The following is a 16063-nucleotide window of genomic DNA, read 5'->3' on the forward strand; positions in this document are numbered from 1 at the left end:
TTCTAATAGCTGGCATCACCCAAATTCGCTCAAATCTATACCCAAAAGCCAGTTTATCAGATTAAGGAGGAATTGTTCCAATTTGGACAACTACAACAAACAGAGTGAAGAACTAACCACAAAATTCTGGAAAAAAAAGTATGATACATCAATAGTAGAACAAGCATATAAAGAAGCAGCATTGACAGATAGAGAGAACGTTTTGACATACAAGGACAAAGATAAGCAAGATAAAGATACACAAGTACGCTTTATAACAAATTTCTCTGCTACTGAAATCAGGGATGTAGTCGGCACAATGCCGACGGTCAGAATCCCGGGCTCTTTTCGAGCCATACAGCCCACCACTGAACTGCTGTTTTTCCAGGTGCTAGTGGCCCCGTCCCCCTTGGCATGACTTCTTGACATAATGCGCTCAAGGAACATGACCAACACAGGGCGCCATAACACCCAGTTATGGCGCTGCTTATTGTGATAGTCTGCATCTATTTATTACATCTACACAAGAGTTATGGGATTCATTGCACTGAATTCTGATTATGCCTTAAGAGTTTGATATACTCCTGAGAATTGTCTGATCTATTTTTGGAATGTTTTATCAGCCTCAAAGTGACCTAAAGGTTTCATATTGTCACTGTGCGTGATTTGGTTGAATTATTGGAGATATTGTCAATTATTTACACATACTGTTCTTAATGCTGATCTACTCATACACTAGCTATACAAGGTACATTTCATTATATATTATTATGCTTATGATGACAATTTTCTACTTAAGGTTAGCAGGTTTTAGCTAATTAAGGGATGAATAATTGTATATATTCTTACTGACTGTTGCCAAAACAGCATTTTTTTTTTTACTATCGGCAATTTCTGTTTATTTACAGAACTTTTATTTTACTTTATTGATGTAATAAACAGGGGTCTTGTCAGGCCCTGGGGATTAGGGGCACAGCTGGAACTGGGGGACCAGGGAGCCCCATAGATTAACTAGAACTAGCCGTTACCTGTGCTCCTGCAGTGATCAGCAGGGCGTAGGTCTGACTTCCTGTAACCGAAAAACACATTGCCCACATTGTCTAGTGATGGGGTTCAATAAGAATTTTAGGTAGATCTACACTGCACATTTCTCTATATTTATTTACTTATGTATGAAACTTTACTACTGTATCTAATAATGGAAAAATTAATATAAATAAATAAATAAGAGTAGCTACCAGATTTTAAAAATCATACTACTGAAACTTTTTTAAAAATGTTTTTGTTGATCAACATAATTTCCTTAATTTGGGAATAAAATTGCTATATAGTACAATAGAGGGTATTCAATCGGGAAACCAGCTGACGTAAGCCCAACAGCCGGCTTCCCGATTGCTTTATCCCAGCGAGGGTTAAATGACAGGCATCTAAATCTAGATGCCTGTCATTTTTCCGACGCCAGGAGACCGTCGCCCGGCATCCCGAACGAAGGGATGCCGGGCGCCGCGAGCGGACAGCCACGGGGGGGAGGGTTAGGTTTAGGGCACCCGGGGGGAGTTAGGTTAGGCACCCCCCCAGGAGGGTTAGGTTAGGGCAAGGGGAGGTTAGGGTTAGGCATCCCTGGGGGAGGTTAGGGTTAGGCACCCCCCCAGGAGACTTAGGTTTAGGCAGCGGGGAAGGGGGGGGTTAGGTTTAGGCACTTAGAGGGGGGATTATGGATAGGCACGGGGGGGAGGTTAGGGTTAGTCACCCCTAAGGAGGGTCAGGGGGGTTAGGTTAGGTTAGTTTGTACTTACCTAGGGACGATCAGGATTTCCAGCGCTGACGGCCTCCGCTCCCGGGATCTCTGCATCTGTTGGACTGACGTTGGGAATCGAACTGCCGGCCATGCGTCAGCCAGTATTTCATACCGATTCCCAATTGAGTGTCTATTCACAATTTAAAAAAGCTAGAAGTGACTTATCCTAATTGGTTGTTAGTGGTGGTTGGTACAAGGTTGTGCTAGACACTTACATAATAACAGGATATAGTCATGTTGTCATCAATCATAATGCTGACAGTCAAAAGGTCGACACCATAATGTCAAATATCATGTTGAATTGGTTATAATGTCAACAACCAACATGTCGACATCTGCAAAATGTCGAACAGTCAAAAATGTCGACAAAGGAAATGTTAGGGTTAGGATTGGGGTTAGTTGGGGCTAGAGTTAGGGATAACATGGGGTGCTGCCATCATGTAACAGTCGACATTTTAAATTTGTGGACATTTTATTAGTGTTAACATGTTGCAAGCCAACATTGTGGTTGCTGACATTCTAAACAGGTAAACATTTTGTCTGTTGACATATTGTATGTTTAGACATAATGGCGTCTAGATAATGACCCTCGACATTGTGACAAACATACTGATCCCCATATAACTATTTTGTTTGTCTTGTTTTTAATATTTCACAATATATTAATGAGGCAGAGCTACTATATTGTGTTTAAGGAATGGGTATGAAATACCGGCGGTTGAATAGCCCTAACCTCCCCCCCGGCTGAATAACCCTAATCCTCCCTGGTGGATGCCTAACCCTAATCTCCCCCAGGGGTGCCTAAACCTATCCCCCCCATCCCTGGGGAATCTGCAATAATTACCAGGGTCTGGACATTCGGGATGCCGACGCCGGTATCCTGATCTCCTTCGGGATATCAGCGTCGGCAGTTTGCTGGGCGGTGGAATTCCGGCATCTGTATTTCGGCGGCAGGCATCCCATCCACCGGCAATTTAACTACATCCCGTGTTTAAAATCTCTTGCTTTGTTGTGCAATAGAACAAGCTGACCAAACTGCAATTCTTTGTTCTCACCAATTAGTTAATTAAACTTTATTTTTGTATCCATTTTCTACTCTCCTTGTAATCATGTAATCCTTCATCATTAGGAGGATTATATGCCTACACTGCTAATCTGTTGATACAGCAGATCAGTGCTACTATGTTCTCACTAAAATATAACATAAAACATAATAGGCCGCACTGTGCTACACAGAAAGAATTCAAGAAAGCAAGCAATAATATATACCTTTTCTTTTGAATTGTAACTTCCTTAATGTGGATGAAGGATTTAGGGAATATCCCCTGTTGGAAACAAGAGTATTGTAAGGTTATATTTTCTTGGTAGACACATTATAGTCATAGTGAATGAAAATATTAAGAATATACTCAGGAACATCATTATAATGTTTAAATTTATGTAGGCTAGCCAGGTAAAGTAAATGTGTCCTGAGAACAGTAAAAGAACATCCAACATTACAATCAAACATGATATACCCGTTGATATAAAACAAATATAATTAAAATCTTCTAAGTAATAATCTGCCTACTCCCCATAATCAGTGGATGCAGGAATTTATCTATCCAAATTGATATTTATTAGTGTGCAGCCTCCCATATACATCCACTCTATGTAAAACAGAGGGCCTGATTCAGCAAGGATTGCAATTGCAGGCTATAGATATATGATGTATGCACGCAGGCTATAGATATATGATGTATGCACGCAGGCAGCTTTGCAATTGCGAACTTTGCAATAATGGAAAAGCAGGAGGAGGTCGCAGGCTGGGATCACGATCGCGACCATCGGTGTTTGATGGTTGCAATGGTGGATTGCGCCAGGTGGCCGGCCAGCTGAGTAAGCCCCATCTTACTCAGGCTGGCTGGCTGGCTTGCGAGGCCAGCAGACTGCATACGTCCATGCAGTGCCTGTGCTGGCCACTCCAGGAAAACGGGGTGGACACGCCCCGTTTCTGGGAACGCCTGCCACCACCGTTCCCGCACCACCACTTAAATGCCTCTGCCCATCAATCAGGCAGAGGCATTCAAGGGCTTGCATGCATCTTAGCAGGACCCATTCTGCACACTCACAGACTGGGTCATGCGCACGCGCAGATTCCCGATAATCGGGAATCTCTGATCAGCAGTGCACTTGCGTGCACTGCTGAATCAGGCCCAGAGTTTCTTAATTAGTGGGATTCCCCTGTCATCGGGCTGGAACCTCTATGGAGTGGACACACACACACAAACCAGCATGACCACCCATTCCCCAAGTGTTGGGCTCTTCCCAGCACCCCTGGGGATACTGTGGTAATAAGGACTCTTGGAGTGTATTTGTGGAATCCAACATACATTTGTAATAATAATGAGGTTTAAGTAAATATACACCACTTTATACATTCTTAAGATGGGTTCACACTAGGGCGACGGATCGGCTGGATGGCCGTCTTTTCTGGCGACTGGTAAGTGTATACACATTTACCAATCGTCGGCCTGATGTGTCATGACTGACATCACAACTGGGCGATCATTTACATGTGCAAGCCTAGTTGAGCTGTCAGCCACCGGTGCAGCAAGTGTACCAACCATACACACAGCAAAATGCACCAATATATCTGCAGATAGATCTGCTGCACAGCCAACAAGATATGTCTGTGAACGACGTCGTTCACAGACATATTGTCTGTACACACTGGTTGACGCACACACGATATATCGGCCAGTGTGTACCCAGCATTACTTCTTGACCTGGCATGAGCCAATGTAAATGTTTGCATCATCCAAACCAAATTAATTCTTGCAATTTTTAAAGCAAAGGTAAATCTAATCCAATGTGAAATATCTTTAATTTGTAGTTCAAAGGGAAATAGTTTATAATCCAAAAGGAAATCCAATACAAATATACTTTTAACCCAAGAAAAATGTGTAATTCAAAAGTAAATGTCCAGAATGTGTCCTTTCTTGACATTTCCAAATGGTTTCTCATGCTAGCTGTCTGCGACTGGCAGTGCTGAGAGATTCTGAGAACTTCCTCCTGTGATCACTCATCAAAAGAGACTAAACAGATCTCTATTGACAAGGGAAAGAAAATCAGCTGCCAGAGCTGTGCAGCCCCATTAATGTTTATGGCCAAGTCATTACAATGGAGGTTTAAGTCCATGAAAATGAATGGGCTATTGGAATGAATGAGCCATAGGACTCAAAAGGAAAAAAATACAGCACAATACTGGTTAACTCACTCATGTTAAACCATAGTGTGTATGTATACAATGTGCTAACACAGAGATCAATGGACTATTTTAAGTGTGGCTAGCAAATTTTAGCCTGGGGAGCAAGCACACGGCACTGGTCCAGGAGCAGCCTACCACCCTCGGTGCCCGGAGGCAGTGCTGTCTGTTGCCCCCCCCCCATCCACCCATCTGCGCCATGACTTTGTCCACCCCCTACCCACGGCTACACTCACTATCTGTCATGATGTCAGTCCAAAGTTCATCACCAGACTAAGCGCTGCGCTGGTGATCGGAGAGCTGAGAGGCCCAGATTGTGGGTGTACAGTATCTGGCACTATCAGGAACCTGCAAAGTAATAGCCTACACTATCTACTGCATACATATAATGTTATCCAACACATTGAGGTATGCGGGACAACTGGTGGGACATGTTGTTGTATGGAGGGGAATGTCCCCCACAGTGGTGTGGTGCAGAGTTGGATATACTCAGAACAGCGCAGCTGAGCTCACCTTGCCCAGGAAATCTTTTGACAATACAGGCTTCACCAGGCGCTGGCATCTAACGATCACTCTGATGCTTTCAGAATAGGTGCGCACTGCTGCTGGCTGCAGAAGCCGGCTATCTGCACCCACACTCCAGCCATACAGAACTGGTTATCTGCACCCACACTCCAGCCATACAGAAGCTGGAGATGGGGACACAGGGAAGTGGAGGCAAGGAGAACTTGAAGAAAGGTACGATTCCTGGGTAAAGTGTGCAAAGGTACTAAATGTTGTGCCGAGTTGCCTCCAGCCTGTCTTATCAACTGCGCTAGGAGGGGGACTCAGGGGAGTGTGCTTTGTTCCTCCCAGACTCCTTTCTCTGGCACAACCACTGGTTCTCTCCTGAGACTGACTGAGGCTTTTATAGACCAGAGACAGTCTCCAGTCACAGGTACAGTAGCTGCAGCATACATACTCTGACACACACGCATGCACGCACGAACACACACACAGTGGGCCTGATTCAGAGCCGCTCGTAAGCGGCCGTTCGTTCGTAGTCAGATGATGTTGTACAACCACGCATGCGTCGGTGTAACAGTGCGCATGTGCGTACGTGTGATTGCGGTAATTTTTCAGTCGATTGTAGACACAGCGAACAGGAAGTGACATGTCAAATGTGATTGACAGAACTGTCCGTTTTGGGGTGGTGACGGGGGTGGAGATGGAAAAACGCAGGCGTGTCGAGGCATTTTTTGGGCGTACATAAATTATCTTATGCGAGCGCCAAATGTGAACGGAACAAGTGGTACGTCACTGTCTGATCCAATTTCCATTAAGACTGCTCACTCAGCTTGTGGTCTGGTATAGTCTACCACAATGACGATGGTCTCTTCGTACTTCCCTGGGCTCATCGATGGTGTAGCGATTTATCAATTGAGGCCACAAAAACAATCATCTTTTAATTGCTAAACTGCTTGTAAGGTGTTTAGCAAATAGACCTTTTTTAGTAGCTAAAAACCGAACGCAGGTGAACTACTCAGCTGCTAATTTCTGGGTCATACAATCAATTAGCTAACAAATGTTTTTTTTTTTTGTGGGCTTTTAAAATATTTGTAAGTGTTTCTTTTTTAGGGAAACAATATTGTACGCATGTTTGTTTTTTTTCATATTTTTTTTTGGCCAAGAAACCAATCGTCCTTTTGTTTTTTGCTAAGTGTTAATTAAAACTCATAAATTGTTTTTAGCCCTTGTTTTTTAAAAAAAAATTAAATGTTTCTATTTCCGTTGTATTGTTTGTAAGTTTGTTTGAGGGATTACCTTTTAACCAGTTTTTGAATAAATCAACAATAGAATTTTGCAGATTTTGAACATAATTTTATTAAATGATTGTGTCCATTTTTTTTTTTTTTATAAACATTTATTTTAAGGTAAAAAAATTTACAAATGATTTTGGCAACAGACAAACAAAAGAAGTAGCATTTGAACTAAAAAAATAAAAACAAATAAAAACAATTCACAAGAAAAGAGAGGGAGGTTTTTGGCATGAAGGAATATGGGGCAAACACAGAGATGGATTGTGGGGGAATTAGCCAGTGCTGTCATCGCCTTTTAGGCCGTTTGGCCGGGGGTTGGAGGGAGCCTGAACGGGTCCGGGATCTCCTTCGGCTGGCCTGGCCAGAAGCAGATGTTGTGGCCTCTGGACTAGGCATAGGGCTAGGCACATTTGGAGGGATGGCTGTTGTTGTGCCAGAGGTGGAGGGTCCTGATGTTCCGGCAGGAAGGGAGGACGGCTCCAACTTGTGCTGGCGAACGAGCTGCTCCAGGGCATTTGCAATTCTCACGTTGGCCGCAGCAGTTTCCTCCAGGGTGTCCGCCACCCGTAGCAGATTGGCGTCCATCCTCAGCAGAATCTCAGTCTGCTGATCCGTTTTAACATTGAGATCAGTGAGGAGGGCCACTGCCTGCGAGGGGGAATGCCCTGGACTGTCTGCCACAGGGTCCCCAGCCGGATCTACTGCTTCCTCCCCTGCAGAGCCAGCAGAAATTCTGCGGCCAAAGCTCACCTCTGGAGCAGACTCATCTGCCTGTGTCTCTGTGCGAAAAAAGAGAAAAGAGTAAAATTATAATCTAGATATTTTACTAAACACATTTCTGAGTTGTTAACATTACAACATTTCCCTAGGGCAACACAAGGACCCGCAAAGTCTGGCATGTCGGTATCCATGTTCGACCACCCCAACACCTCCTCATCCTGCACACATTCCTGTGCCAGCTCCTCCAAATCCGTGAGCTCAAGTGACACAGGGGTGGGACCCCCACCTGTCCCCCCTGCATGCCTAGCCCTATCAGCCAGTTTTTGTTTAAGCCGATATTTGAAGTCGCTCCATCTGTTGGTTAAAAAGTTGGCATTATTACTGCAGTATTTGGACCTGTAAACACTTTTTAGTCAAATGTAGTTTTTACGTACCGGCATTTGACCTCCCGGGTTGAACGTTCAAACTCACCCACCCCATTCACAGCACTGGCTATGTCATCCCACAGTTTCCATCTCTGGGTTGCACCCATATTCCTTGGTGCCTGTGCCAGGTTGTCGTTGCATATTTGCACCAAAACCTCCATCTCCTTCCATGTGAATTGTGGCTGCCTTTTTTTTTGGCCCTAGTTTGCCTACTAGGCCCAGCAGCCTCTTCCATGGCATCCTCCACACCTTTTTTTTAAATGGTTTAACATTTTTTAATGTAAAATGTTTCAAAATGTAATGTTAAACATAAGCATTTTCCCATAAAAAAACAAATACTTACATGGCGCCTCTTGGCTAGTACTTTGCTGCTCTGTACTCATTGTCTTTTCTCAATGCAGCAGGCCGATTTGGGCCTTCAGTGACGTTTTTATACATGCGTCAGCATTATTCGGCCGCATCATTCATTGTGCGCTCCTATTGTCCGTTCTTAATTTGAGCGGGAAAATGTAGACTATTTATGGCTTAGTGTGACTCCATTCGAGGTGGCATTTTTTGATTGTTGGAGGTATTTTGGTGTAGAGTGGTGTGTTGTTTGGTTGGTGGAATGTGAAGGAGTTGTTTTTTTTTTTCGAAGGAGCGTTTTTTATTACTTTCTATGTTTAAGTTAGCATTTTTGCGTATTTTTATTTGCTAGTTTTATTTATATTTTTGAGTAAGTATATCAATAATTCCCATAAACATTTATTAATAAATTGTTTCAAAATTTTTATATTGTTTGTTTTTTTATTTTTTTTACAGTTATTTTGGCTGGAACCCAAGTGACCTTTTATAACTTTTTGATATTTGTCTGTTTTTGGTAAGTGTTTTTGGTTTTATTAATTAACAAATTAGATGTGTTGGTCTTAGCATATGTTTCGCTAAGTAATGTGTGCTTGTTCTTTGTAAAATCATGTCTTAAGTCTAAATGTAGCGTACTATTTTGCAAACTAATGTGTGCTTGTTCTGTGTAAAATCATGTCTTAAGTCTAAATGTAGCGTACTATTTTGCGAACTAATGTGTGCTTGTTCTGTGTAAAATCATGTCTTAAGTCTAAATGTAGCGTATTATTTTGCAAACTAATGTGTGCTTGTTCTGTGTAAAATCATGTCTTAAGTCTAAATGTAGCGTACTTTTTTGCGAACTAATGTGTGCTCCCTTCTCTAAATTGTAGTAAACTATATTTGGTTTAATTCCTAGTTTATAAAATTAATCTTACATTTTTTTTATCCTTTTGAAATGTAGGTGGATTTTCACATGACACTACCCAGGCCTGTAAGATTCTTTGGTTTTCTTTGAAAAGATAAGTATATTTTTCTTAACACATTTGTCTAAAACAATAACTACCTGGCTTAACATTTCAGGTTGATGTTGGTCGTATTATCTTGGCCATGGTTCCAGAACCCGACCAACCTCAACTTCGTCCCAGGCATAGGCCTCGTAAGCGTGCAAGGCCTCAGATATATAGAACACGTGTCATCCTTTTTGGAATGCCAGATGATGAGGTGTTAAGGCGCTGCCGTCTGCCTCCAAAAATCATCATAGACACTCTCTCATTAATAGAGAGTGATCTTGAACGGCAAATTGACAGTCCTACAGCAATACCACCACTTACGCAATTCATGTTGGTGTTACATTTTTGTGCCTCAGGATCCTTTCAAACCACCGTGGGAATAGTCGCAGGAATCTCCCAATCCTCCTTTTCTAGGATCCTGAGGGCAGTGATGGATGCACTATTTAAACACCTCCATCATTTTATTAAAATGCCATTGGATATGGGTTCCCTTAATGTGGTGAAGGATAAATTTTACCAAATTGCTGGCTTCCCACACATCATAAGGGTTGTGGATGGCACTCACATACCACTTCAGCCTCCAGCAAGGCTGGAGGCAAGATTTAGGAACCGAAAGCACTTTAATTCGATGAATGTAATGGTGGTATGTGATGCCTCCCTCCAGATCCTGTCCCTGAATGCCAAATTCCCAGGCAGTGCACATGATTCCTTCGTCATCCGGCAATCAGGGATTTGGCACAAATTAAACAACCTACGAGCTGGTGATGCGTGGCTTCTGGGTAAGTTGACACCTTCTGTTGAAACCAATGCAAAGCTTTGTACACAATGGTCCTGATGTTGTTTTTTATATTTTCACAGGAGACAGTGGTTACCCTTGCACGCCCTGGCTGCTCACTCTTTATTTGGTTCCTACACCAGGGCCACAAAGTCAGTATAATTCCGCACTTACAGCCACCAGGCAGGTGATGGAGTGCTGTATCGACCTTTTAAAAGGCCGATTCAGATGCCTCCACCGCTCTGGTGGCGACCTCATGTATTTGCCGGCTATGGTTTCCAAAATTGTGGTCCTGTGTGGGATTTTTCACAACATCGCCATAAGGAGTGGTGTCCCAATGCAGCCAGAGGATGCCTTGCCTGAGGACGCCCCCCCCGAGGTTGGTCGGAGGTCAGTATGTGCGGCCATACGCGATCAAATTGTTGCCCGGTTTTTTAGGTAATTATTTCAACAAATTAATTTAATTGACACAATGTAGACATGTATTCTTTTAATGTACACTTTTAACTTTTTTTTTTTTATTCCCTAAAATTACCATAAAAATCCATGCATACTACCTGATCAACACAAATGACTTTATGTGGACACATTGGATATAACTTCGGGAACAATGATTTCCTCTCCTCATTTGTGGATTCATGTTGGCATGCTACTTCAACAAACAGTTCCTGATTTTTTTTTATATTTTGGGTTTTTGGAATTTTTTGGACTTTTGTGTGTGTTTTAACTGTGTGATTTTGTTTTGACAATTCACTTGGTGTTTATTATTTGTGTGCTATAAATTTTTTTTTTCATTAAACAACCATTTCCTTCGTAAATTACAAACAAGTGAAACCTGTTCCAAAAAATGCAAACATGCTTAATGCATAACACTGTAATTTATTAATTTCTAAACTTTTGTACCCTGCTTTGTTGCTAAAAACAAACACCAAAGGTATTATGGTGAATCAGTATGTTTACAATTCTAGGCCTAAGCAGGTTGCTTTCATTTTTACATTACCCCAAAAAATAATTATACTATTTTTGACGTTAATTCTAAAAACCTATTGGTATTGTTATGTGTTTAATGTGCAAGCTTGCATACTTACTTGACCTTTCTACAAACAAATTGTCATTACTTAAAAACACAGGGACAAATAGTAGACTTATGTAAGGTTCAACAATCTAAGATTTATAGACAAGGAATGAGACTTAAATAAATCAAAATAAACTTTATTTTTATTTTTTTTGGGGGTATAACGCTAAAAACTTATTGGCGCAGGATCGCCAAAAGGTGGTACAAGGCCACCAGCATGCCAATTACATGGCCTGGGAGTTCCGCCAATCCTCCTGCAATGGCCTCCTTACGCCTCTGGGCCTCTGTGGGGATAAAAAATGTGAGGGTTACTAAAATGACACCTTCATTTAGAATGTTCAAACCCCCCAAAAATTCTGGCTATAACAAAAAAACATCAGTTACAAAAACCTGTCCTAAAAAAAAGGAATGCAAAACGAAAAGATTTACAACAAATAAGGGGCCAAAAAGTAGAAATAACCAAAAAAAACATATGTCTTAAACCTAAGCAAAACTACAAAAAACATAGGGCCTGATTCAGACCCACTCACGAGCGGCTGTCCGCTCGCAAGTGGGTCGATGTTCTGGACTGAGCATGCGCCAGACGCGATGAGCGAAGGAAAGTCCTTCGCTCGTTGTGTCTGATCAAAGGGGGCGTGCTGTCGATGTTGATTGACAGCACACCCCCTTTGGTAGGCGTGCCGGGGGCGTGCCTCCCTGACGGGGGCGTTCCCATGGGAACGCCTCCCGTCAGAAGCCGGCCCACTGACATCACTAGTGATGTCAGTGGGAGTGATTTTGGCTCTGATAGAGCCAAAATCACTCCGGAGCTTGCGGTTGAAAACCTCAACCGCAGGCTCCGGCTCGCAGTTTCGATGGTCGCGATGGTCAAGACCATCGCGGCCATCAAGCTGCACGCTCGTATAGCCTGTGGGTGGTCACCCACAGCTATACGAGCGTCCAGGAGGATGCTCCATTTTCATGGAGGCCGGCCCTCATTCAGAGCGTGCGCTCTGCTCAGAGCGTACGGCTCTGAATGAGGGCCATAGTTTACAATGTAAACATACCAGCCACACTGCGGACTGGGCCTGGAGCCACAAAATCCTCCTCATCTGAGGTGGGCCAGTGGGCAATTGAAGAAGGAGGGGTTATGGCTGAGGGAGTTGAGGGTGTGGAAAAGTGAGGTGGGGTTTGAGGGGAGGGGGAAGTTGGAGGGATGGTCAGGTGAGGAGAGGGAGGGGATTGAAGGTTGGCAAGGTCTGGGGTGGAGGGGGAATTTGGGGAAGAGTGGGCAGGGGACGTTTGGGTGGGAGTGGGGGATAGGGGACGAGCCACACGTCGGCGCCGTCTGACTATCCTCTCTGCCCCTAAATGATGGAGAAAAACAATTTTAATTAAATTTTTTTTTTTTTTTAAATTTGCATTAAAATAAAAAAACAGGGATATACTGTAAACAAGCACACGCAGGTATGACCAGAAAAAAAAAAAATTATAAACATACACAAAAACACTTACTTTGGCCAATCCGGCGCTGCAAAAGGGCCGAAGATCCGACCACCTGCGTTCCAACTGCCCTATATTTCGGCAATAGTTGAGGGAACGCAGGCGGCAGCGCACCTCCGCGTAGGCCCTATGTTTTTGTAGATTGGTGATGGGGAGCGGCTGGTTGGTAATGCGCTCGTCCATCACTTCTGTAAGCACCATTAGCTCCCGCCTACAGAAAGCGTTGGCTCTCATGATGGCAATGATTTTTTTTACACAAAACAGTATTAATAAAGGACCTAGAAAAAATTTGATTGGCTACTGTACTTTGTAAATTAACAGAAACAACTCTATTGGTTAGTGTATGAGTCATGTGACCTACACCCTCACAAATATAATGTGAGTTATGATAGGCTTGATGCAGTGACATGCGTAAGCTAATTTAAATATAAAAAAAAATCAAAAAAAAATCTGCATTTAAAAAAAGAAAAAAACATTACTAGCATTCAAACAAACTTTTAAATTCGAACAACTATCCCCTTGGTCAAACTGTACATATTCTGCGGAAGAAATGACACACACTAACAAGAATAAAGTTTATTGACATTGAAAAAAAAAACAGGATTGCAAACATGTGAATAACAATTAAGGTAATTAATATAGTGATTGCCAGTAATCGATTCAAGTATGTTTGCAGAATGAAATAGCAGACAATCGAAAACTGACAGGGCCACTTCCGGAATTGACTTGTGCGAGCGTTCCCTGCAACCAAAGAGGAGACGGACGCTCGCTATTTTGAACGATCGCTAGCTAGAGGAGGGGTTGGGAGAATATGGGGCAGAAGGTTAGCTACGAGCGAACATACGAGCGAGCGCTTGGATTTAAATATTTCCGCTCGTACGGCGGGCGAGCGATCGGCCACTTGCGTCCAGGTCTGAATCAGGCCCAGTGACCTTACTGACACTCTCTGCAGTCCAATTACCACACACACACAGATGGCAAATAAAGTAGTAACATGAGTTAGCATTTGGAGGGAGATGCATTATTTTACAGTTCTGCACAAAAACAAAATTGTACAATGTAACCTAGTATCTTTTTTTTTGCAATCCCAATGTGTGTTTTCAAAACATCGAAAAAAAAAAATCTTAAATCATATTACTAATGAGGTACTTTATAAAGCAATAAATGTATGTAGAAAACTACTACACTGCATTTTTAGAAACTAATAAAAGATTATGTTTTGCTTTACATACTGTATGACTATTCTAAAATCTTCATAAACTCTGTCATGGCTAGTGCTGTATATAAACACAATTACAAAACAGTAAGAACAATTCTAGGTAATACCAATCTGCAAACACCTTACTAAAATGTTCTGTTCCAATCCATTCCACGCAGGTGGCACTGCTATAAGAGGGCATAAAGCTCTTTATTATTCTTGTCAGCACCAGGAGACTGTTATGAAACTGAACAACAGGCATTTCCTGCTGCAAATGGACAGCTTTTAGCTCAGCAAATTACCTTTATGGAAGCTAATCCAAATAGCGTTATCCAATAACACGATTGTGTTCTGTCTTCCAGTTCTTCTTTACAGACAGATAATGTGTGATACGGAAATCTAGCACATACCATCTTGTGTAAAATGGATTTTGAACAACAGTTTTTTAAGGGAATTTCCTTAACTTACTAAAATCAACTGTTTGGGATTTTATCTCATAATTTGGCTGTTGCATTTTTTGAGTGTAAGGGAAAGAGTAGCTCATTCCGTGGTATGTGCTTACAATTCTAGCTATTTTACAAGGTTATAATGGATCAGTAGTTGGAGGGTATGCTGATCCTTGTAGTGCCATGTAGGGTGCGTCCAGGTGAGTTAGCGCTCAATTTAGAAATATATAAATGTATGTGCTATTATCAAGTAGCATAAGAAAATACATAAATATATGACCCAAAGTGGATGCTATTATCATGTAGCGCAGGACCACCAAAACAGAGACTCCTTGGTGTGGCATGGTGGCTTTCCTTGGTGTGGCATGGTGACTTACCATATGTTTGCAAACGTGTACAATAACTGAGATCTCAGCACTGTTACAGTATGTAGGATGAGAATCTCATTTGCTGGTCATTTGCAGTGTGCTGGAGGAATTGGTGTGTGTTATTTTCTTGTCTAGATTACAGTACGTATCTGTGATGGATCAAAAAATTGATTGAGCAACTTTCCATTCTCAATACTCATTTCCATGTGTATCAAGGTTTTAATAAAGTAATATTACCAGTCAGATACTCCTACAAAATGTATAAGGTATGATACACCCCAACTGTAAAATATATGGACCGGCAAGCATGCATATAAACCGTGATCTACATGGGTAAATGGCTGTTTGCCCAGGATTTCAGGATTTTTAATTCCTCACTCTACCACCTTCCTAGTCTCTCTCTTTCCCTCCTCATCCTTTCTTCCTGTGTATCTCTCTCTCCTCCCTATATCTTTTTCTAAGCTCATTTATCTTGTCTGTCTCTTTTTTTTCTCCCCTTCTTTACCTCTTCCCCCTGTCTCTCCAGGCATCTTACTTCGCTCTCTCTACCTTTTTTCTCTCTGCCCCCCTTTTAGTTATCTCCCCCTTTTTAATCTCTCTCCCCCGCTTTTCCCCCTATTTTCTCTTTGTCATTGTACTTTCTACTTTAGTCTCAGTCTCCGTTTTTATTTTCCTTCTTTTAGTCTCACTCCTTATTTGCTTTACAATCTCTTTCTTTGGCTGTCTGCTTTTATTATTATTATTATTATTATTACTCACTCCCTACTAATCACGTCCACTGTACTGCATTTTGTTTCTCTGGGGTAGATGTATCAAGTAGTGAAAAGAGTGGAGGAGTGGAGCAGTGGAGAGCTTCTACCTATCATTTTATAAAATATACTTGATAAATTCTACCTCAAAGCTGATTGGCTACTATAAGCAACTTCTCCATTGATCCACTCTTTTCACTGCTTGATATATCAACCCCTCTGTCTCTACTGTTTTTCTCTCTGTCTATAATAATGAAAGTGCTATTTTATTTAGTATCTCTTTTATTCTCTTTTTAGTCTCTCTCTATGTGTTTCCTTTTTTGAGCCTTTTTCATCTATTCAGACTGTCTGCATTTTTTATTTGAAAGTCTTTAGTAGACACTCAGTGATATAATGACATATTTGGTATGTAATGATGTCACTTGTGTCAGGTGACTCATTTCGACGCGTTCTAAGCTGGAATGCATAAATTAGTGAGCTACATCTAAAGGAATGAAGCAGCTTGGAAATATTACTTTTCTGCTGTATTGTCCCAGCAGTTATGAGTCTGACGAGATCTTTAAAATAAAGAAATAGCTCTATAAATTGTTGAACATGAGGGAGGAAGTGCAAATAAGTCATGCTTATTAGTGATAAAAAGTTTCATTTCAGAGCAATAATAAAAACAT

General features: G+C 41.8%; 1 protein-coding gene across 1 annotated transcript in view; it reads right to left on the minus strand.

Moving 5' to 3' along the window:
* Positions 1 to 16063, minus strand: part of DOCK2 (dedicator of cytokinesis 2) — a 966148-nt gene that overhangs the window by 887553 nt on the left and 62532 nt on the right. Inside the window, exon 4 of the mRNA XM_088465050.1 lies at positions 3047 to 3102. Within this exon, the coding sequence (XP_088321176.1) occupies positions 3047 to 3102 (56 nt within the window). The remainder of the gene's footprint in view (positions 1 to 3046; positions 3103 to 16063) is intronic.

This window comes from Taudactylus pleione, unplaced genomic scaffold (assembly GCF_031769625.1).
Source record: "Taudactylus pleione unplaced genomic scaffold, aTauple2 ptg001827l, whole genome shotgun sequence".
NCBI lineage: Eukaryota > Metazoa > Chordata > Amphibia > Anura > Myobatrachidae > Taudactylus > Taudactylus pleione.